Source organism: Myotis yumanensis, unplaced genomic scaffold (genome assembly GCF_028538775.1).
Source record: "Myotis yumanensis isolate MYYU_CA2020_CCGP unplaced genomic scaffold, mMyoYum1.0.hap1 SCAF_20, whole genome shotgun sequence".
In the NCBI taxonomy this organism is placed as follows: domain Eukaryota; kingdom Metazoa; phylum Chordata; class Mammalia; order Chiroptera; family Vespertilionidae; genus Myotis; species Myotis yumanensis.
The window spans coordinates 5,554,233-5,578,587 of NW_027223771.1; the positions used below are offsets into that span (position 1 = coordinate 5,554,233).

At 45.0% G+C, this 24,355-nt stretch overlaps 1 protein-coding gene across 2 annotated transcripts in view; it reads right to left on the minus strand.

Annotated features, from left to right (window-relative positions):
* Positions 1-24,355, minus strand: part of CHD2 (chromodomain helicase DNA binding protein 2) — an 86,132-nt gene that overhangs the window by 20,574 nt on the left and 41,203 nt on the right. For both annotated transcript variants that reach the window (XM_070400663.1, XM_070400662.1), the window contains 15 exons: positions 22,808-22,897; positions 21,508-21,698; positions 17,373-17,561; positions 15,962-16,124; positions 15,304-15,456; positions 13,710-13,781; positions 11,635-11,784; positions 10,287-10,435; positions 9,121-9,217; positions 8,584-8,676; positions 5,817-5,987; positions 4,886-5,061; positions 3,025-3,066; positions 2,212-2,351; positions 135-273 (listed from right to left, as the gene is read on the minus strand). In XM_070400663.1, coding sequence (XP_070256764.1) covers positions 135-273; positions 2,212-2,351; positions 3,025-3,066; positions 4,886-5,061; positions 5,817-5,987; positions 8,584-8,676; positions 9,121-9,217; positions 10,287-10,435; positions 11,635-11,784; positions 13,710-13,781; positions 15,304-15,456; positions 15,962-16,124; positions 17,373-17,561; positions 21,508-21,698; positions 22,808-22,897 — 2,015 coding nt within the window. The remainder of the gene's footprint in view (positions 1-134; positions 274-2,211; positions 2,352-3,024; positions 3,067-4,885; positions 5,062-5,816; positions 5,988-8,583; positions 8,677-9,120; positions 9,218-10,286; positions 10,436-11,634; positions 11,785-13,709; positions 13,782-15,303; positions 15,457-15,961; positions 16,125-17,372; positions 17,562-21,507; positions 21,699-22,807; positions 22,898-24,355) is intronic.

A 24,355-nucleotide genomic window follows, 5' to 3' on the forward strand; every position in this document is an offset into this window, starting at 1 on the left:
AAAATAAATAAATAAAATAAAAAATTAAAAAAGAAAGAGAAGACAACGAAAACACTACATAACTACACATAACTAACTTCCAGTCTACCGTCCTACAGCACAACCACCCGAGCATGCGCACATAACACACTCACTTTTTTTTTTCTTCAGGGTCCACCGGGATGGATTTATGCAGCATCTCAAACTCCTCCTCATGTTGGATAATGGATTTCACGTTCACCTGCACCCCAGAGATCTTGATTGTTGGGCCTCTCTTTTTTCCTGGTCCTTTCCCTAAAGGGAAAGTTAAATGAGAATTTGCTCAAGTTCCACAGGAAACATGAGTCCATCCCTGAACGCCGACTCCCTCAATCTCTCTCTGTCTTATTGTTAATCGAAGATACAACCTATAAGGCAAAAAGACTGTCTCAATTACAATAGTGTCTACAATTGTACTTTAATCTTCCTATTTGTTTTATGCTTTGGTTCCAAAATTAATAAAATTAACAAAAGGAGATTCTGAAGGAATTAGCACTAAAGAATTTTCTTTTTTTCTTTTAACTATTCCATTAACTAAGTTATTTAAGTGCTTTAAAGATGGTCTCTATAAAAAAATATGAGATCAAGTTTATACCTAACACATTTCAAACGAATAAAAGATGTCATGGAAAGGCTGCCCTATCCCTCGTTTCAAATTAAAGCAATCCTGGAAGAATAAAATCCAGCCAACTCTAACCATAGCTAAAATAAACCCATGAGAATGACACTGGTTTGTCGGAGAAAAGATGGCTCAGAGTGTTAGGAAAGATCTCACTTTTCTAGACGTGTAAGTCGATGAAATGGCACTACGATTACAGACGATTGCATGGGGATTCTCTTGGAATCCACTAGAATTTCATTTGCAAATTCTCTTCCGGACAATACTGATGGGAATTGGAACAGAGGTGGTCAATGGAAAGGCCCTGCTCTGAACACCAGAAACCTGCACCAACTACGCCTTCTCCCCTCTCGCTTTTAGCTATGAACCTCTCTGGATCAAGGCAATTTGCAAACAAGGAAATTCAAGAGGCTCCTAAACGTACATAAAATACTCAACCTCACTCGCGATAATAGAAATGCAAATTAAACACATGCCACTTTTACCCTATCAGGTCAGGGAAAAAGAAAAAATTGAAAATATTATGTTGATGAGACTCAGAGAAAACAGAGATGCTCATTCAATGCTGGTTGGACGGGATGGTGCGAAATGGGGTACATCAGGGGTCCTCAAACTTTTTAAACAGGGGGCCAGTTCACTGTCCCTCAGACCGTTGGAGGGCCGGACTACAGTTTAAAAAAAAAAAAACTATGAACAAATTCCTATGCACACTGCACATATCTTATTTTGAAGTAAAAAAACAAATGTTTTCGGCGGGCCGCATGTGGCCCGCGGGCCATAGTTTGAGGACCCCTGGGGTACATACACAGGATCATTTACCACAACGCTGTAGAGCAACAGACTGGAAAGCGAATGTCCACTTACAGGACACTAATACTACTATATCCATCACATTATGAAGTTCTTAAAAAAAAAAAAAAGAAAATCAGGCAGTGGAGAAAAGACGAACCATGTTAATGAATGGTGCTGAGACATAAAGTAGCCACACAGGAAAAATAAGACTGGGTAGACTAGGAAAAACTCCACGTGTATCAAAAATATTAAAAAAAAACAAACAAACCTCCAACTGTATCACAAATATAAAACACCTATGAAAGCACATAGGTACGGGGGCGGGGAGGGGGGTTAGTGAGTCCCCTTTATATTCTGGGAGTAGAGAGAAACGCTGGGTTTAAGGTTTACCTCGAGATGTATTCTGGGTGCTATGGCAGGACACATTTGGATCAATGTCCAAATCACTCACGGTACTGAAGTTACACACACACACACACACACACACACACAAAAGAAATCACATCCGGAAACACTTAACTCTATTTAAGATATTTTTAAAATTTTATTACTTCAGTAATATCCTGAAAAGGAAATCCCAGAGCACAAATACTTCTTTATTAACGATAGTAGCGAACACCGCAGGCCAGACACGCAGCTAAGCGCTTCACGTGTGCGTTATGACTCGAGTCATCATCTGACCCCGAGTCCTCTTCTAAGCCAAGCCCTGGAGCAGCAGGAACCCCGGTGCGGGCGGCAGGCGCCGGGCCCGGGAGGACCGCTGGGGCCGCCCGGGGACTTACCCTCGCTGGCGTTCTCTTTGAGCTGCTCCTCGTACTCCTGCATGGCCGACACACAGCTGTTGTGAATCAGCTCGCCCAGGCGCTTCAGGTCGGCCACCGACTTATCCACCAGCTCCGCGTCGCGCGCTATGCACTCCAGCCTGGGGACAGACCAGCGCGGGACACTTCAGGGCCCTGCGCCCACCTTCCTACCGTCACATGAAACACCGCTGGTCTCGGGGAGGCCTGCCCCTGCAAGGACACGTTTCCCTACATTCCTTCACTGACAAGAGCCCTGCCACGCTGACTGAGGGCCACGTTCCTCGTTTCCCGTCAGAAAGAACTGTGCCTTGGCATCGTCCATAAAGTGATTTCAAAGACAAGGGTGGCCCAGCCGGTGTGGCTCTGTGGTTGGTTGAGCATCAAACTAAGCCCAGAAGATCAAGGTCAGGGCACAGGCCCGGGTGGTGGGCTCGATCCTCAGTGTGGGGCGTGCAGGACGCAGCCGATCAGTGATTCTCTCTCATCAGTGATGCTTCTAACTCTCTCTCTGACATCAATAAAAATATATTAAAACAGTACGGCCCTCGTCCACTTCTTTGGTGTCCACTCTCCTTTCTCCAGCTACTTTCCCTCGTCACAATGCTCCCCGCAGCAAAGCACAGTTAATTCTACAATATGTTCTCCTGATCCTAAGTCATACGGAGCATGTGAATACATTCATGTCTACAAGTCAGGCTGTCAAAAGGCGCCAGACCTTCCATGGAAAGAGTAGCAAAAAAAGAAACTGCCACGTAATAAAAGAGGCGACTTAGGAACTTTTGCTAAGCTTACCGTTCAAGAGGGAGACCAAACTTCTTATACGCCTTGATGAACCTACGGAGATGAGCAAGAGCACACGTTAAAAAGACAGAGACTTCAGCTCTGTGAACGCAAAAACGTATCTGTGTTAAGTACGAGCTGCATAAAAACTGTCAAAAATAGACGGGACCCGATCCTTGTAACAGGTCTTTGCATGCTGCATGCCACTGCCAACAGCGCACTTCCGACTGAGTGCCGGAAATCTATTCCAACGAAAAGACCAACTTTATTCTCACGAAGCTGCTAAGGGACGTAATGAAGAACAGCGATGTAACTCCGATGTTATCCGTTTTTAAATGTGCAAGTCTGTGTAACCTGTGATCCCATCACCACAAAAACTCTGGACATAAAAACCCCCAAACAGTTCACAGGTCTGTTCAGTCCACTACTGTTACCTTCAATTCCAGATTTTCCCTCATTTTCTGGCCGATAACACAACTGTACGATTTCTGAGACTGCAGCGAGTATTTTGGGGGAATGCGACAAAGCAAAATAAACCTATGATTTCAAGCTTCTTGGGCAAAACCATTTTGGAAAGTGTGTTGACTCCCGCCCAACCTTATCTCCAACCAAAAATCCAACCTAACCGTCTACCAGTCTCCACCCTAAACCACGCTGCCCGCCAATCCGTGCGTCACCTGCTCCCCGTCCCTGCGCCAACCACTAGCACTGCCCATGGAAAGCAAGACGTCACAACACACCCAGGGCCTCACTGGGACATGCCAGTCACTAAAATAACCTGCTTAGGTAAGAGTCTAAGGCAGCGGTTCTCAACCTGTGGGTCGCGACCCCTGAACATACATCCTGCATATCAGTTATTTACATGACGATTCATAACAGTAGCAAAATGACAGTTATGAAGTAGAAATGAAAATAATTTTATGGTTGGGGGTCACCACAACATGAGGAACTGTATTGAAGGGCCGCGGCATTAGGAAGGTTGAGAACCACTGGGAGAGATCCTATGGGAGAAAAAACTGGGTGGAGGGCATGGTGACTGAAGAGAAGGGGAATGAACGTGACAACAGCTGAGAAACTCTAGGGAAGGAACAGCCTGGATACAAGGGTAGGGGAGTGCTACATGTGAACGTGAACCTGGGGTTCTTCCTCAGCTCTCCATGTCTCCTTGATATACACGGAGACATTTCACACCTGAAATAGTAAGACACTAGGGTTTTACCTCAAAATAATATCCGGACGCCCTAGCTGGTGAGGCTCAGTGGATAGAGTGTCAGCCTGCAGACTGCAGGGTCCCGGGTTCGATTCCGGTCAAGGGCACATGCCCGAGTTGTGGGCTCGATCCCCAGTCAAGGGCATGTACCTTGGTTGCGGGCACATCCCCAGTGGGGGGTGTGCAGGAGGCCGCTGATCAATGATTCTCTCTCATCATTGATGCTTCCATCTCTCTCTCCCCTCTCCCTTCCTCTCTGAAATCAAAAAAAATATATTTTTACTTTTTTTTATTTTTTATTGATTTTTTACAGAGAGGAAGGGAGAAGGATAGAGTTAGAAACATCAATGAGAAAGAAACATAGACCAGCTGCCTCCTGCACACCCCCCACTGGGGATGTGCCCGCAACCAAGGTACATGCCCTTGACTGGAATCGAACCCGGGACCCTTCAGTCTGCAGGCCATCGCTCTATCCACAGAGCCAAACAGGTCAGGGCAAAAAAATATATTTTTAAAAGGCACAAAAACTCTACATATAAAAAAATAACAACACCGGGATGGAGGAGCATTTCCGACGGGTGTGTGACTCAGTCTCTCTCACGCTCCCTGCCGGAACTGACGGTATCCCTTCCCCACAAGGCCCAGGGAGCAGGGCCCACCCACCTGCGGATCTCCGCGTCCGTGAACCCCTCCACAAGGTCCTTCCGCACGCTCCGGGGGCGCCCTCGGCGCTTCGGCTTCTTGTCGTCGTCGGAGTCATCGGTCTCGCTCTCCGAGGCAGAGGACCTCTGGGCCTGCCTCTTGGACTCGGTGTCGGAGTCGCTGTCATTGGTCTGCGCCTGGAACGGCAAAGGCACACTGTGACCAGGGCCAGGTGCCAGAGGCCCAAGGACCAAGGCCAGCCCGGCCCCGTTCTGTGGGACTCGGAACTGGCCGTCCCATCAGACAAGTCCGTTTTTCTTTGGGAAATAAGGAGGCAGGTGTCAGGTAACGAAGGGAGACCCGACAGGGACAGTCACACCTCCAGAGAAGTGTGGATTCTAAGAAGGAAAATGCAATGCAAGTGTTGGAATGGTAAGTTTATGTTCACTTCCTTGGACTCTGTGTGCTATTTGTAAAATGGGGATATCAGCTCCTTTCATCAGGGGTCTCAAAGGATTAAATGAGTCAATACGTTTAAATGCACTAGCTGATGCCTGTGAGAATTCAGCAAATAGTAGCTACCATTAGCTGCTACTGATGTATGATTTACTAAGATCTTGGACAAACTCCAGTCTATTATCTCCAACAAACTGGGTGGTAATGTTTTGCAAAAGTCAAATATGATAGTGCCTGTGGCTAGAACGGTTCTACAGTCTCTAACACACTCCATTCCTGCTCAGCCATCTCACACAGCCCATGAGCAGAGGCCAAGTGCCTCCCAGGTGAGCCAGGAGCCCCAGGCACTTCCCTGTTCCCCTGCTGGGTTTCCCGAGACTCTGCCCTGGAGCCCGCAGGTCGGGCAGCAATGCAAGGCTCCTTCCTTGAACACCGGGCACCCCTGCAGCATCAGAGCCTGAGAAGGAGGCTCCTCTCTCCCGTCTCCCTTGGTTACCTTTTTCGTGGAACTCCGAATTCGAGGCAGCATGTAGATTTCTTCCAGCTCCTTCTGCCGCTCCTCCTCCTCCACGCGCTTCCTTTGATCCTCGGGAATGATCTCGTCCCAGTCCCTGTGGGGACGCTCTTCCAGCTCTTCCTCGTCTTCCATGGTGGCGAAATTGGCAACCTGAAATGTCAACAGACAGACCACTGAAATTCCTCTATTTCCCAAAGAACATCCATTAAAACCTCAACTCACAGTGTTTTTAATCTAAGTACGATGCTATGACTAATAAGGAAGTCCTGTGATATTATATAATCAAAGAATCGATTTTCTCTTATCTCTCCCTTCCCCCCCAGAAATCAATTTGCCACATCCTCAAGTTCATCAGAAATTTTACTGAAAAGGAGGGAAGCAGATATAAAGATATAAAGTGTCTTACAAGTTTAACTGAAATATATGTTGACACATTGCGGACCAGTAGTTTTATTGCTAGCTTTACCCAGTGGCCAGATAAGTTTCTATTGAACGAGTACAAAAAAATGTTTTACATAAATGTTAAAGGCACACTTTAACATTAAATACCCAATGCATTTTGAAGTTATTTATTACATGTTCTTACAAGCTAATATCTTTTTAAAGTATGATAGTTTGTAAAATACTGTGTAATATGAAATGAGAATTCTCGTGATCCATCCACAATGTGTTTTTATATATATATATATATATATATATATATATATATATGAAATATATTATAGAACTATACACCTGGAACTTACATAACTTTATTAACCAATGTCGTCACCCCAATAAATTCAGTTTTTTAAAAAAGGGCCTTAGAAAGGCCAGAGTCACCAGTAATGTGACTTAATGCTCATAATATTCTGACCAGGACAGTCATGAAGATGACTTCTGCTTAAGAATGGAGCAGCAGTTGCAGAGGTGGGACCCGGGGGACACACTAATAACTCCCCTCCACCCTCAGACACATGACACCTGGCACGAGAGCTCTCTGACCCATCCTCAGCTCCTTCCCTGCTCTCCCACCGAGACAGCTCTACCTGTGGCCAACCTTGACCTCATTCCATCCTGCTTCCTTCCAAACGCTTCACTCAGTTCACCCTCCACCCTAACGGTAGACTCTACCACACTTAACCACCGCTGTAACCTGCTTCTCTAACCTGCATCAAACCAACCCATGATCAATCCTTTCAACCAGACCCTCTCTTTTTTTTTTTTAATTGATTTTTCAGAGAGGGAGGGAGAGAGAGATAGAAACATCAAGGATGAGAAAGAATCACTGATCGGCTGCCTCCTGCACGCCCCCCACTGGGGATCGAGCCCACAACCCGGGCATGTGCCCTGCCTGGGAACCAAACCCTGACCTCCTGGTTCATAGGTCGACGCTCCACCACTGAGCGACAGCGGCCGGGCCTCATTTGCAACTGGGAAGCCTTTGTCTCTCTGACCCTCCCACGCCTCGAGAGCCAGTCTCACCTTGGGATTACCAGCTGATCCCGTTTCTCTGACCTCACGGAGTGCAGGAGAGTCTCATATGACCCTGCTGACTGGCTCCAAAGCGAAGCCGAAGCCGTATTTTCTAAATTCAGCTCTACTCCCTATCAAGTTCCTCCCAGCAAGCCCCGGCCCCAGCCAGGGCTGTAGCGAATCTTTTCCACTTCTCAGCAAACACCTCATTTATTTCACTGGTCATGAAGGTCACCAGTTGGAACTCCACATCTCTCCCTAAAGTGTGCTTTCCCTTCTCCTTCAAAAGCAGCTCCTCCAGCTGTGCTTCTGGTGATGTCCCTTCCAGTCTCCCCTGAGGCAAGGCAATAGATAGGCCCTCAAACGTTCCTTCATTCCTCTGAACCTGCAACAGCTCCCTATTCTCAAATACCTTCTGAAACCCAGAACATGGTAACATCTTAAAAAACAAAACAAATAAAATACGTGGCCTTGCTAGAGACTCTTTTGTCACATAAATTACCTTCTCTCTACTCTTAAAAAAATGTATTTTTACCGATTTCTGAGAGGAAGGGAGAGGGAGAGAGAGAAACATCAATGATGAGAAAGAACCATCGATCAGCTGCCTCCTGCACGCCCCCTACTGGGGGTTGAGCCTGTAACCCGGGCATGTGCCCTGACCGGGAATAGAACCGTGACCTCCTGGTTCATAAGTCCACACTCAACCACTGAGCCATGCTGGCCGTGTACCTTCTCTCTATAATTCACTAGCTTTTTAGTAACTCAATGCTGGTGCCCAGCTCCTGCATTTAGTCCTGATCTCACTTAATTTTGTATTGTATCGGATACCACTGACCACCCTGTAATCACCCTTAAAAAAAAAAAATCCGGCTAAGTCATCAAGAGCTTCCTGTCACCTTCTGTTTTTACACCTCTGACCGCTTTGTCATCTGATTCTATTATGTTAATGTCTCTCCCACAAGTCCTCCAACACCCCCCAGAGCCAACCGGGTCACCACCTATCAGGCTGACATCATATCCTCAGTCCTCCTAGCAGACTTCCTTCCTCCACCCACTGACTCAGGGCAGGATGGGCCACGTCCGTGGCTACCTATAGTCCGTGGGAGGACGATCTATAGATTCTGCACTCAGAACATCTTTGGAAAACTCTAGAGAATGACACTGAGGCCATGAGTCAACTTACTCAGAGGGCTAAGCAGAGCTCCTGGTACCCAGAAAGCACTATCAGGCATTAGTTATTCCCGGATCGTGAATCAACGCTAAGGGCTTTCTCCCCCGAGGATGTTTATACCTTAAATTGTGACAGGAGCTCATCTGTCGCACTTGTTGACACTTCGTTCTCTCTGGTCTCAGCCAAGCGCAGAATTTCATCAATATCCATTTCCTAGGAGAAGAACAGCAACACAAGTATGGTAAGCAGGCAACAGCAAGGTCTGCACGCGCTGACAATGTTTGGTGCCAACAAACCAGCTCTCTTTTCTGGTATCCCATTTTTAATTTTCTTTTGCAGTCTCAACTTCATATGGTTTACATTTAAACGATTCAAACTATTACTTATACAAAGAAGGTGAAACTTCAGAAATTACAAGAAATGAAATAGGAATAAGAAAGACAAAAGACAGAATCCTCAAATGCTTTTTTTCTCATTCTTTCCTATTCAGTAAGAGCTTTGAACTTTATTAGAAAAAAACAAAGACAAAAAACCCTACATCCTTTAAGTAATTACTGCTGCTTAATAGAAGCCTGTAACAGGCTCAGAATCTGCTTCCCAAACAATGTATCTCACAAATGACACTTGTCAGAAAGGCCTTCCCTCCTTGTTAATTACCTGGGGCTCTGACTCCTCGCCTTCGAGCTCTTTGAAAAGATCCTCTGCTCCGAATTTCAAAATAGCTGTCAGCTCTTCTTTATTAAAAGGATTTGAGCTGTAAAAGTAAAAAGCGGTTGTAATCTCTCAGGAATGTCAAGTAAGCTCTGTTACAGATCTACCCTTCATTCAGGGGCCCAATTACCGGTGAAAATGTAAATTCTGCCCCAAGAAAAATGATCTCTCAAACATTTCATGTTTTTATCCACAGGATGGGACCGCGGTGGCAAACCTAAGCCAGCAGAAGACTGGGACATCAATCCTCTTCCTGTTGGCTCATTTACCACGTGGTTGGGCGAGACGGGTAATTAGCAACACGAAAGAAGACAGTTCTCTCTCTGTCCTTTGACTCAGAAAGTTACCATTCGCCTGTGGTCCAATATGCAAGAACCACGCTGCTTCTACCCAGGCTGCTCTCTAACGGAAAATTATCTGAGAACACCCTATCTGGGAAGGGCTCGGCTCATCCCACCTGTCACAAAGCTACAAGACCGCCCGCCACAGAACACACTGGACCATTTGGTCAAAATGTCCATTCTTTCAGAGAAATAGCTGTGCTTCCCAATCAATCCCATCAAAACGTAACTGCCTTCCTTTGTTTCAACAGGAAAAATCACAAATCCCCACACAAACATTTCTACCAACAGTAAGAGAAGAGCAGCCCATTCGATCGGTGGATTCTCACCAGGAAGAGTTCAAGGCAACACTGTTAGGGTGGACGCCTAAGTGTCATATGTCGCACGGAGAGCCAAACCCACAGGCAAGGGAGGGGCAGGACAACAGAATAAAAGGGGACAGGCCTGCAATACTCTCAACAATGAACATTTTTTAAATGAAAGAAAAGGAGGGACAGGAGATAGAGATAGAGATAGAGAGAGAGAGAGAGAGAGAGAGAGAGAATGGGGAGGGGAAGAGAACGTGCTCATGAGCAGAGGGCTAATAAGTAAAGCGAAAGAAAAAATAGGAAAAAAAATAAAGAAAAGGAAACGCTATCTTCTTGCAGCCTTAGCGAGGCCTGTTTCCCAGCAATAAAAGGCCTAATGTCTGTTGTACAAAATCCCCCCGGAAGGGTGGATCCCACCGAGTGTGGATTGGGCCAGCTGGCCTCTCCCAGCCCGGGCACTCACTTGGACCGCCCCGAGTTGTTCTCCAGGACCGTCCGGCCAGTGGTGTCCATGCGCTGGATCACCAGGTGGTCCAATACCATCTTCTTTTTGGCCCGTTCTATGATCTCCTCCTCCACGGTCCCCTTTGTCACCAAGCGGTAAATATTTACCTGTGGGAAAAGGAAACGTTGTGCTTACGCCCGATCACACACACAATAAAAGGTCACCTCCGTCTAAAACCAGGAGGGGAAATGAAAAATACCTGGTCTCTAGCACCATAAAGGACCATAAGCTATAAGCCCTCTATCCACACAGACCTAAGCAGATGCCGTGTTTTTACCACCTGCAGCAGGCTGCATTCTTAAATGTAACTGCCGTTAAGGACTTTGTACACGGCCTTGTTCTAATAATAAAAAAAATTTTACTAAAGAATAATCCATTTCACCAAAACTGGGTCTTTGGCTGAGTATGAAACTTATGAGTTACCCTCTATTAGAACCGACTCTGAGATTCCCATACAAAGGAAATAAGTGTGTATTTCCCCACAAGAAAGGGAAGATTGGTCATGTGTAATTAACACATTATGGACGGATCAGGAGAATTCTCGCTTCATATTCCACAGTGTTTCACAAAGTATCATACTTTAAAAAGATATTAGCGCCCTAACCAGTTTGGCTCAGTGGATAGAGCGTCGGCCTGCGGACTGAAGGGTCCCAGGTTCGATTCTGGTCGAGGGCATGTACCTTGGTTGCGGGCACATCCCCAGTAGGGGGTGTGTAGGAGGCAGCTGATCAATGTTTCTCTCTTTCATTGATGTTTCTAACTCTCTATCCCTCTCCCTTCCTCTCTGTAAAAAATCAATAATACGTATTTTTTTAAAAAAGAAATTAGCTTGTAAGAACATGTAATAAATAACTTCAAAATGCAATGGGTATTTAATGTTAAAGCGTGCCTTTAACATTTATGTAAAACTTTTTTTGTACTCGCTCCATAGAAACTTATCTGGCCACTGGGTAAAACTAGCAATGAAACTACTGGTCCGCAAAGTGTTAAAATAGACCATCTCGAACAATGTTAGAATAGTTACCACCAACTTTTCCATAGTAACATAGGAGAAAATGTTCCGTTCTAGGTCTTTGTATCATATATCTTTTTTAGGATAAACTAGAAAGTCGCTGGTGATGCACTTTTTAAGCAGAGAAAGAGAGCAGCTCCATTATAGGCTCATCTCAGCTTCTCTGCACTAATTAACAGACACCTCCCCTTGGGAAATGAAGCTAAAGAGGAAAAAGCCTTTTACAAAACATCCAAAACCCGCAAACCCCTCCCCCGCTCCCCCACGCCAGACCCCGAAGCCCCTCCCACTGACCTGCTTCTTCTGCCCAATCCTATGGGCTCGGGCCTGTGCCTGCAAGTCGTTCTGGGGGTTCCAGTCGGAGTCGAAGATGACCACTGTGTCCGCGGAAGCCAAGTTGATTCCCAGGCCACCAGCCCTTGTGGAGAGCAGGAAACAGAAGTCCTGTACACAACGCAACACACGCCTTTAGGCAGGGGCCTTGTCAGACCGTTTCCCGTCCAACAAGCCCGACACCCCGACACCCCGACACCCCTGCAGGTGCGAAGGAAAGTGAGACACGACGGACGAACTTCATGGAGGCTAACGAATGTCAGGGGCTTGGTGACAGAGTGGATTTTCATTCGCTCACGAGGGAGGAGTCGGGGCAAGGAACTAAGGAGCAACAGCAGCAAGAGAGTTCGGGCTCCCACCTGGCTGAGCCTCGCAGACAAGCAATAGCGAAACCCACGCACAATTTATTATCAAGGGGACCGTTCCAGCAAGTGGCCCAGCTACTGGTTTTCCGGGGGAAGGCAGATGATGCAAGTAAGGCAGTCGGGATGAACAGGGAAACTGTGTTCTGCACGTGCCCCTCCATTTGTTAGGCAGGTGAGGAAAATACACTCTCACGCAGAGCCCGTGAGGGACCTGGAGCTGGAGAGGCACAGTAGTAGCCTTGACCTCCACGAGAAAACCAGAGCAGGTGTGGCTGGAGCGTGTGTGGCCCTGACCCTCGAGCTTCCACAGCACTGACCACCGAGACACCTGCCTGCGTCCCAGGGCTCAGAAAAGCACAGGCAGGAAGGCAGTGGTTCTCAACCTTCTGGCCCTTTAAATACAGTTCCTCATGTTGTGACCCAACCATAAAATTTTTTTCGTGGCTACTTCCTAACTGTAATGTTGCTACTGTGATGAATCGTTGTAAATATCTGATATGCAGGATGGTCTTAGGCGACCCCTGTGAAAGGGTTGTTCGACCACCAAAGGGGTCGTGACCCACAGGTTGAGAACCACTGATCTAGGCAGACAGGACACTTCAGGAGGAGAAACCTGCAATGTAAAGTCTGGGGTCTGATTGATCATTAAGCCATTTTCCACGTCAGGCTTTACTAAAGATAATATGAACTGTCTTAGGTGGCTCTTCTGCATGTGTGAAAAGAGCAATACTCTATAATGCCACCTTCTAGCTGGACACTTAACTAAACGCTGCTGTCAGCCAAAGTAAAAACAGTAATTCAGCCCTAGCCGGTTTGGCTCAGTGGATAGAGCGCTGGCCTGTGGACTGAAGGGTCCCGGGTTTGATTCCGGTCAAGGGCACCTGTGTGGGTTGCAGGCTCAATCCCCAGGAGGGGGCGTGCAGGAGGCAGCCGATCAATGATTCTCTCTCATCATTGATGTTTCTGTCTCTCCCTCTCCCTTCCTCTCTGAAATCAATAAAAATATATTTTAAATAAACAAAAAACAGTAAGCCACACTGCAGCAGGGTCCAACCAATTTGAGACACGGCAAATGTACTTTTCAAGACTGGAGTCACCAAGAAAGTGCAGATCAGAATCTTATGATATTAACATATATCCCAATAATAAAGTGTAATATGCTAATTAGACCGGACATCCTTCCGGATGAAGTCGGGGCTGCAAGGGAAACCTGGATCCCAGGTCCCAGGTGCCTGCCAGTGGCCGCAGGGAAGCCCAGGTCCCGGGTGCCAGAGGGAAGCGGGTGCCCGCAGCCGGGAAAAGGCAGGCCTGCTCTTGCGTGAATTTTGTGCATCGAGCCCTAGTATCCCAATATGACCCTACTGGCCAGCCCTGCCCACTTTGCCTGGCTGCTCTCCTAGGCCCAGAAACTTGGTATCTGCAAGTCACCAGAGAAAACTCCGGTGACATCAGGACGCCTGTCATTAGTCCACACCAGGGGGGATAGAGAGAATGCAAAAGGTGGACTGATCATGAGACGCAAAGACACCTTTCACTTAAGGGAGTTCTCACTGCCCTCCCACGAGGGCAGCACCGGGAACAGTTCCTGAAACAGAACATGTTCACCCAGAAAGGCTCTGCCCTGGATCCCCAGCCCAAGCTGGCCCGATCACAAAGCCGTGCCCCGTGTACCTCAGAACCATCGGCGTTGAAGTGGTCCAGCGCCTGCTTCCGGATCTCTCCCTTGATGGAACCATCCAGACGCTGGAAAGACAAGCCACAAGGAAGTCATAAGGCAGGAAGATCAGCCGCAATGGGAGCAGACACCAGACTCGCAGCCTTTATGGGCGCGACACCCGCCGGGTAAAAATAGCTGGAATGCGCTGGCGATGTGCTGGCGGGGCTGCCCTAAGCGGCACACTCCACTGGCCCCACGCTCTCTGGTTACAAACTCAAGGTCAGAAGGTTCTGAATCAAAGGGCTATCTGGGTTTATCCCAGGATCAGCCTGGCTGCCAGGACCTACAAGGAAAAGGCAACCCACGCTGGGCTTCGAGGCTTTGTCTGCTTCCACATCTGGGTCCTGAGGAGACAGGGAAATACTACCCCTGGTCACACCTAATAATCAGCTCCTGCCGGAAAATGATGCTTCTTGACTAATATAAATAAAGCTGCCCAGTTATTTTCCTTTCTTTTTTGGTTAATCCTCATCTGAGGATTTTTTTTTAGATTGATTTCTTAGAGAGAGTGGAAGGGAGAGGGAGAGACAGAGAGAGAAATATCAATGCAAGAGAGGCACATCGATTGGCTGCCTCCCGCACGTGACCCGACCAGGGCCGGGATCGAGCCTGCAACTGAGGTGTGCGCCCTTGACCAGAATTGAACCTGGGACCCTTCAGTCCTCGGGCCAATGCTCCAACCACTGAGCAAACTGGCCAGGGCAAACTGCCCAGTCATTAAGTGCTACACAAGTCACAAAATGATTTTCATCATTTTGTTTGGAAAACGTTCTGCCGTAACATTGATAATGTTAAAAATGAAGCTGGTCATATATCCCAGCTTTTCCAAAAATTGCACTCTACACTCAGAGCCAAGTTCAAGCAGCCACAGTGGGTCTTCAAGCCTTTACTAAAACAGCCAATGCCGAGGCCGGTTTGGCTCAGTGGATAGAGCGTCGGCCTGCGGATTGAAAGGTCCCAGGTTCGATTCCGGTCGAGGGCATGTACCTGGGTTGCAGGCACGTCCCCAGTGGGGGATGTGCAGGAGGCAGCTGATCGATGTTGCTCTCTCATCAATGTTTCTAACTCTCTATCTCTCTCCCTTCCTCTCTGTGGAAAATCAATAAAATATATAAAAAAAATAAAAAATAAAAAATAAAATAAAACAGCCAATGCTTTTGCTAGCATGTATGTCAGCTCTACATCAAAAAATGTCACCACGGAGAAGCCACATATGTGAAATAAAAAGCGAAGGCTAATTACCTGCTAACTAAAGCACTTCTCACTCCTTTAAATTGTTTTTCGTATTTCTTCCCTCACAATCACCACTTGAGATAAACAAGAGACTTTTCTCTTGCCCAGTTTTCCTTTCTCTAATCCCTACCCCTTGGTCCCTGGAAAAGAATGACCCCACCTTGACCATCTTCATTAGAGGGTTAGCCTGAAGGCATGGAAGTAAAAATTAAGGCCGCCCTGGAACCTCAACCTTAGGATAATTTAGCAAACAAAGCGCAGAAGCCAGAGGAAGGGAGGGGGGAGGGAGAGAGGCCAGTCACCGAGCACCCTCACCTGGAAAGGGTAGTGCTTGATGGTCAGGTACTCCGCCAGGATGTCCAGCATCCGCACCATCTGGGAGAAGATGAGGACGCGGTTGCCCCTTTCTCGCAGTCTGGTCAACAGCTTATCCAACAGGATCAGCTTCCCGCTGCTCCTGATCAGGGACTGGAAATGGAGAAGACATCCCAACGTTCAAGACACGTCCATCTGCCCTCAGGCTCTACGAGTTCAAACGTTTAAAATCACAGTTCGGCTTTCTGAAGCCTTCTGCCACCTGGTTGACGAGCAATTCCTGAAATGCTCTTTATCTGTTATCGATAACAATACTTTCAGATTTTTTCCTAGCTTTTGTTGTTGTTAATTCGCACCCAAGGATATTTTTCCATCAATTTTTAGAGAGTGTGGAAGGGAGGGGGAGAGGGAGAGAAACATCGATGTGAGAGAGACACATCCATTGGCTGCCTCCCACAAGCACCGCAACCAGGGTGGGGATGAAGCCTGCAACCAAGGTACGTGCTCTTGACCGGAATCGAACCCGGGACCCTTCAGTCTGCGGACTGACGCTCTATCCACTGAGCCAAACCTGCTGGGGCTTAAAGCTTCTTCTGATAGCACCTACAGAAACTAAACTGTCCCTGAGAAAGTCATGACGAACAAGGCAAGCACGCACCAGAAGGATCTCCTGCCCGTTCTCCCTCTCGTTCTCCTCAGGGGGCTTAATCAGGTAGCAGTGGTTGCAGCATTTCTTCAGTTCCATCACAATGTTCAGGAAGCCGGACGTGCTGCCCCTTGTGCCTTTGGCGAGAGCCTTGTAATTCCTGGTCAGGATCCACCTGCAAATTATAGACGATGTTGTTGTTACCTAAAGAGCTGGGGTCTTCGATGAAATACTGACATTCAGTCTGAGTCTAACGAACCCTCTACACTCGTCTGTGAATGCACAGGAAACAAAGCATCCGGAGCAAAATATTAAATGATGCCATAGAGCTGGGATCAGCAAAAATCCAGGCCGCGAGGAAAATCTATACAACAGACTCAGCTTCTTCACTCAAAGAATTTACAAGGAAGGAGTTGGGGGGAGAGGGGATGGATTAAAATAAACTTAAGGGACATGCCAACTAGTCACACTGTATGGAGCTTACTTAGATCCCAATGCAAAATAGCAAAGTGTGAGAGAGTGTGTGTGTGTGTGCGCGCACGCGCACACGCATATTTGTTACATCCAAGAAACTGTAAACACTCATTAGACATTATAAAAATATTAAGGAATTATTCATTTGTTAGGCATAACAGTATTGATGTTATGCTTAACTCTTTTTTTAATTGAGGTATAACTGACATATAACATTATATTAGTTTCAAGTGTATCCATTATGATTCAGTATTGTGTATATTGTGAAATAATCACAATACGTCTAATGAACATCCATCACCATATAGTTACCATTTTTCCCCTTTTAATATACTCTCTTAGTAACTATAGTCACCATGCTGTATACTACATCCCCATGACTTACTTATTTTATAAGTGAAAGTCTGTACCTTTTGAACCCTTTGTCCACCCCACACACGTGTTCTCTGTACCTATGAGCTTGAGGTGATTTTTTAAAATTTTATTTTGGGGTTTTATTTTTGCTTTTAGACATGTAGAAACACGTATGCTATGTACCTGGGATATGCTTCCAATGATACACAGGTGAGAATGGGGATACAAAAGAAGATCTGGCTGAACTAAGACTGGCCATGAGTTGGTAACTAATGAAGTTCAATTCCCGGTCAGGACACATGCCGGGGTTCTGGGCTCGATCCCCATTGTGGGGCGTGCAAGAGGCAGCTGATCCATGATCCTCAATCTTAATGTTTCTACCTCTCTCCCTCTCCCTTCCTCTCTGAAATCAATAAAAATGTCTTTTTAAAAAAGCGAGGATAATAAAAGTTCCTCTGACCATAAACAAACTGCTACTTAAATCTGTGCTGGGGCCTGAGAGACACAGTGGATTTGTCTACTGCCCGTCTCCCGGCTTCAGGGCACTGTCTTACTCCCACTCCGGCCCCCGCCGCCCCCGTCAGCGGGAACGCACTTGTAATACTGTTTCTGAAGGGCCGACATCTCCACCCTGAGGATCTGCTCCACTTTGGCGGGCAGGGACTTCTCCACGTCCTTCTTGACCCTCCGCAGGAGGAACGGCTCCAGCACCTTGTGGAGGCTCTGGTAGCCGTTCTCCCGCCCCTTCCCGTGGTCCTCCTCGAAATCTTCCCAGAACTCAAACCTGGGGGCGAAACAGTCCAGTGTTACTTGGTTACACACAAAGAAAAAAGCGTTTTTGCAACAAAAATTTCTTTTAAGATAAAATGGAAAAACAAAAATCTTCCCTATAAGGACAGATAAACTTTATCGGTATTAGCTCTTGAGTATAAGAGAGAGGAAAACCAATGGATCACTTCATCAGTCTACTCTGCATAAAGGTTTCCAACTCTGAGACGGCTTCCAGAGTTCTCAAAATTTTAGTGTATCATGCAATCAGTACATACACAAACAGAGTCAGTTATTGTGCGAAATACGCAGAAAACGCAATCAATTTTTTAATAGGCTGCAATTTCTTGGGAAAATAAAGTTCATAGGTAATAAATTAATTAGTGGCAGTGTGAGAGCTGTCACTGCTCAAGGGTAAAAGTTATATCATTTCCATCAATAATCTTCACTGTCCCTACTTAAAAAGTTAATGATTGTAACAACAATAAACAAGACTACAGCCCTCTGACAGGAACAATCCAAATGATATAAATTTAATATTAGGGAAACTTGGGCACATAAACTTCATTAAGGAATTTAAGCACTTGTCACCCAAAATTGTTCTGCCTGGATCGAGACAGATGAACCCCAGGAATGAAAGGCTGGCTTAACATCTAAAATGTAACTAACAAAATATACCACATACTGACAGAATAAAGAACAAAAACCACACGATCATCTCAACATACACAGAAAAATAGCATGTGACAAAGTCCGACACTCATCCACTGTAAGAACTCCCGAAAACTAGAACGAGAAGAAAACTTCCTCAGCCTGATCCAGGGGAGCTGCAAAAATTCTGTAGCTCACATTCTACTCCTACCAATTCTACTCCCCATGGAGGCTCTAGCCCAGGGGTGGGCAAACTTTTTGACTCGAGGGCCACAATGGGTTCTTAAACTGGACCGGAGGGCCGGAACAAAAGCATGGATGGAGTGTTTGTGTGAACTAATATAAATTCAAAGTAAACATCATTACATAAAAGGGTACGGTCTTTTTTTTTTTTTTTTTTTAGTTTTATTCATTTCAAACTGGCCGGATCCGCCCGAGGGCCGTAGTTTGCCCACGGCTGGTCTAGCTAGTGCAACAAAGGCAAGAATTAAAGACAGCCATGTGGCCTTAACCGGTTTGACTCAGTGGATAGAGCATCGGCCTGTGGACTGAAAGGTCCCAGATTCGATTGCGGCCAAGGGCATGTACCTTGGTTGCAGGCACATCCCCAGTGGGGAGTGTGCAGGAGGCAGCTGATCGATGTTTCTCTCTCATCGATGTTTCTAACTCTCTATCCCTCTCCCTTCCTCTCTGTAAAAAATCAGTAAAATATATTAAAAAATAAAAAAGAGAGAGAGAGCCATGCACACTGAGGAAAGGAAGTATAACTAGCTACCTTTTCTTGAAGAAGATGAGACCTTGTACCCAGAGTGCAGAGAAGTCAGCAACAACAAAACAGTGGGAATAATCTTTACAAGTTCACAGGGTACAAGATCGCTCTGTAAAACTCAATTCTCTGGTACACTTTCAAAATTAGATTAAAAAACACAATTCCACTCAAAATTAAAAGATGAGGAATAAAGTAGCAAAAGTATAAAGACTTATACACTGAAACTACTAAACACTGCAGAGAAAAATTACAGGTCTAAAGGAATGGAAGAAACTTGCCATGACTATGGCTTAGGACAGTGATGGCGAACCTATGACACACAGGTCAGAGGTGACACTCGAACTCATTTTTTTGGTTGATTTTTCTTTGGTAAATGGCATTTAAATATATAAAATAAATATCAAAAACATAAGTCTTTGTTTTACTATGGTTGCAAAATCAAAAAATTTCTCTATGTGACACGGCACCAGAGTTAAGTTAGAGTTTTTCAAAATGCTGACACGCCGAGCTCAAAAGGTTCGCCATCACTGGCTTAGGAGGCTCAATATTGTTTAGATGATAATTCTCCCTAAATTGATAAATAAATTCAACACAATGCCTGTCAATAGTTCAGCTTTTTTTTTTTTCTTTTCAGAAATTAATAAGCTGATCCTACAACATATATGGAAGTATAAACAATCTAGAATAGCCAAAATCATTCTGGAAAAGAAAGAAGTTGGAACTTATAATCTTCCCCATTTTACCAAGTGGTATACAGCTAGTAATGAATGCAGAGTGTATCAGCATAAGGACAGAACTGAGGACCCAGAAACAGACCATTATGTATTTATGGCCTCAACTAATTGGCAACAAATTTGTCACCCAAATAACTTGTCACCCAAATTTGGGACCAGGACAATTTAATGAAGAAAGGATAATCTTTTCAGCAAATGGCACCAGAACAATTTCCAAAAATCCCTCTGCAAAAATAAATGAACTTGGGCCCTCGCACTTAACACTTAAAACAAAAAGTCACTCAAAATGAAACAGGCCTAAATGTAAGAACTTCTAGAAGAAATAAAAAAACAAGTCTTTGTAACCTTGGGTTAGGCAAATGTCTCATTTTGACAATCCATTTAAAAATGATAAATTACACTTCATCAAATTTAAAAACGCTTGCTCTTCAAAAGACAGCATTAAGAAAATGAAAAGACAAGCCATAGTAAGACAATGCATAAAAAGAGAATAGCTCCTGATAAACTAAGACAAAGGTGAATCTCAAAACTATTATGCTACGTGAAAGGAGCCAAAATAGAAGGGCCGTATTTAGCTCCCATTCATATGGAATTTCTAGAAAAGGTAAATCACTAGAGGTGAAAGCTGATTAGTGAAGCAGAGAGTTTGTATGAACAAGCAAGAGGGAACTTTTCTGGATGAAAAAAAATATTCTAAAACGAGATTATCCTGATAGTTGCACAACTCTACAAATTCACTAAAAAATAAGAAATCGTATATTTACAATGGTACACTTTATGGTATGTACATTGTATCTCAAGAAGTTTTCAGAGCTATAACAACAAATGGGGGAAGGGACCATTTTCTATGTTGGACATTAGGCTATCCAAAAATGCCTTGATCAGTTTATGACAGGTACATAGTAGACACTCACATCTTCCCTGAATTTGAATGACATGAGAGAATGACAAATAAATAGGGAAAAAAGAGGTGCCGTATAGAAAACAAAACCGGGTAGGGATGCTAAGCATGTCTAACAGGCTACTACTCTAGGTCAGGTGGTCTGAGAAGACCTCTAAAAAGAAGTGGTCACATAAACCGAGGCAAGAATAGTATTGAAGAGGAGGAGGGAAAACATCCCAGACCCAAGGACTGGAAATGGCATGGCATGAGGAAGCAATAAAAAGATGGCTGGAATGGCTGGAGGAGAGCGAGTGATGGAGAAAGTGGTGCGTGATGAGTTAGAGTAAAGTCAAGGTACTGAGAAGGGTCCTTCAAATCAGGCCGAGTTTAGATTTCACTTTAAGTATCACCAACATCTCTGGATAAATTTAACTTTTATAAAATGCACACACCATCTCTCCCATAAAAACCTTCTTTAAAAGAGACATTCCACGAATTTTTTAGTAAGTTAAAGACCTGAAGAAAGCCTAAAAGTGATGCTTCTGTTAGCAGATCTTTGGACTTAAGGTATTTTTAATATCTGACAGGTTGTGGACCTTGTAGACGCCATTTCAATTTTACTGATAACCTGGTAACAATAGTGAGAAGTTCTCATGTTTCCTATCTACTAATTACTTCTCCAAAGCAAGTAACTGATTCACATGTTTGGTAAACAACGGGCTTTCTCAACAGGCTGATTTCTGTGCCTTCGCTCATGTATGATGGAACATGTTAATACGTCTGCTCCTGCCTCAGTTAATGCTTTGCTTCCCCCAAACCATGCATGCCATCCATGTTCCCTAAGGTCTGTCTACTCAAGAGAGTTAAGAAGCATTGGCATTTCAGACATCCCAGCGTGCTGGGAAATACACAGGAAGGAGCTTACTTCTCCGGCATAATAAAGTGCAGCAAGGACCAGAGCTCTTTGAGGGAGTTCTGAAGAGGGGTCCCCGTAATCAGGAGCCTATGGTTGGACTTGAAGTCAATCAGGGTTTTATACAATAAAGAGTCATCGTTCTTCAACCGATGGGCTTCATCCACTCCCAGGAAGGCCCAGTTAATACTGCCCAGCACAGTCTAAAGCAAAAACAAAACAGAACGAGCCACCAGGTCAGAAGGAAACCCACAAGGACTTGCAAGTGTTAATGATCTTGTACAAAATACCGTCACGAAGGTAGACACACCAGTGATGGCGAACCTATGACACGCGTGTCAGAGGTGACACGCGAACTCATTTTTTTGGTTGATTTTTCTTTGTTAAATGGCATTTAAATATATAAAATCAATATCAAAAATAGAAGTCTTTGTTTTACTATGGTTGCAAATATCAAAACACTTCTATATGTGACACGGCACCAGAGTTAAGTTAGGGTTTTCAAAATGCTGACACGCCGAGCTCCAAAGGTTCGCCATCACTGGTACACAAGGAAACATTGATTCTTCAGACTTAAGGGATATGAGGACTCTTCTGTTTATTCTGCCGGTTGCCAGACGGATGTCTATTCAAAAGATCACATTCTCCCCCTAAAACCCATAAGGGGATCTCTTAGGCCAGGTACTGCTGCAGGCCCAGAAGCAAGAACCCAAAAATTGGCATGCTGGGCAAAAAAACATAACAAAACGGGGGATTTTGCTGTCTCTCTTTCACTAAGGTTCTTCTCTCCCTGTTCTCCAGCCCAACCCTCAAGCACAGAAACATCAAGAGCCACCAAACTGAACGTATTTATTTACACTGTCACCAATGGGATCACCTGCCTCATACATTTCCCACTAAACTGTGGAAAGAAGGTCATTTAAAGAGCTTCCTTTTGCCGTCCCCCTGGGAGACCACCCGCATCTCCTGTTCTGGAGAAATGCCTGCGCCATGAGGATGGCTCCCAGGTTCAGATGCCCATAATTGCCTAGATCACAGGGGAGCTACGGGCCTCAATACCCCTTTGTCCTGTTTAATTCCATTGGACTAGGCGACCTAAGGTCCCCTTCAACTGTGAGTTTGTTTGTTTTTGTTGTTTTTTTAATAACCTTAATATTCATTGTGGATTTACTGGTTCATTTGTTTGCTTTTTTAAAGAAATAGAGAGAAAAAGAACATGGCGAGTGGGAAGTACACACCCTGGTGCTGAAGTGTGATAACATCTGGACAAGTTACACTACAAAATTCAGCCTTTTAGTTACCAACTACACACCTTATCTTTTAAGAGGATCTCGTATGTTGTTATAAGTGCATTGAATTTGAGCCTTTTGGTCTGAGAATGAATCCATTCATATTCCCGTATCTATAAAAGAAAAGGGTAATTCAGAAACAATTTCTACTTTTAACAGCCAATCTTATGACAGATGCAACAGAAACATGCCCAATAAAAAAAAAACTTGTAGAATTTAATAAATACCTTATACATTCTAAAATGACCTCATCGATAGACGTATAAAGCAGTTAAGAGTTAGAATTAAAAGATCTATCACTGAGCAGCCAAAACTTCACTGTCAGAATTCAAATAAATTGTCATTTCCCTTTGCCCCTGCAGCCCCAACACAACTGATCAAAAAAAATGCATTTCATCAGCAATTTAACCCCCTAAGTGAGAATTTTCTTAAGGAAATATAATCTGATTATTTTCTTGGGCAGGGCAATACTTTCATTAGCAAGTAAAACGAATTCCAACCATTAATGAGGTCAGAAATTTCATTAATCACAGAGCAGACAGATGTGGGCCCCAAGAAAAAGGAAAGGGAGGCTCACTGTGAACATGTAATTTAACCTGAATGAAAATGAAAATAACGTCAATGTGAAGGAACACAGACACTAACACGTTCACACTGAGGTGTGACTGGATGCCAGGCAGACAATGCCCATGACAAAGCTTCTGCAGTTGGTTGTCATGACAACGGGGCAAGGAGTACACGCAGGTGAGTACCACCAGGTGGGAAGAAAGACAACAAAGCTAAAGGAGTACTGAAGACTTCCCAGCGGACACAATTTTTCAGAGTCCTCCTTGTCTTCACTAGGGACTGCAGTGCTTAAAGCCATTTTGCATAATCCCGGAAGTTGTTTTTCCTTTTGTGATGGTTAAAAAAAATAAATTCAGCCCTAACCGGTTTGGCTCAGTGAATAGAGTCGGCCTGCGGACTCAAGGGTCCCAGGTTCGATTCCGGTCAAGGGCATGTACCTTGGCTGCGGGCACATACCCAGTAGGGAGTGTGCAGGAGGCGGCTGATCGATGTTTCTAACTCTCTATCCCTCTCCCTTCCTCTCTGAGAAAGATCAATAAAATATATATTTTTTTAAAAAAATAAAATAAATTCACAAAGCTAGAAACTACTATATACTTTAGAAACTCGGAATGAGGGCAATGCAATCTGCCAGAGTTTCGGTTAGACAATGACAATAGGTGATAAAAATAAATTGGACTTAGCATGACAATATGTAACATCTCTCCAAGGGTTGTGGGTTCCTGATGGCTTGCTCTTATGGTAAGCAACCCCCCAGAAACAGTTACCATACAGGGGTGGAAGAGCAAAGGTATGGGGCCAGACACATCTGTCCCAACTCCCCCATTCTAGTTGGCATGGGGCCAGGGGTTCGCCTCTCTGAGTCTCCACCTTCATCGGTTGGAAAGAACGTGGAGACTTTCATGAGCATTTTCTACTTTCTACTGTGGAGACTACGATGAGGATTACAGGCTGTGTGCACAGAGCACCCGGCACAGGGCCTGGCACCTGCCAGGTGCTTGTAA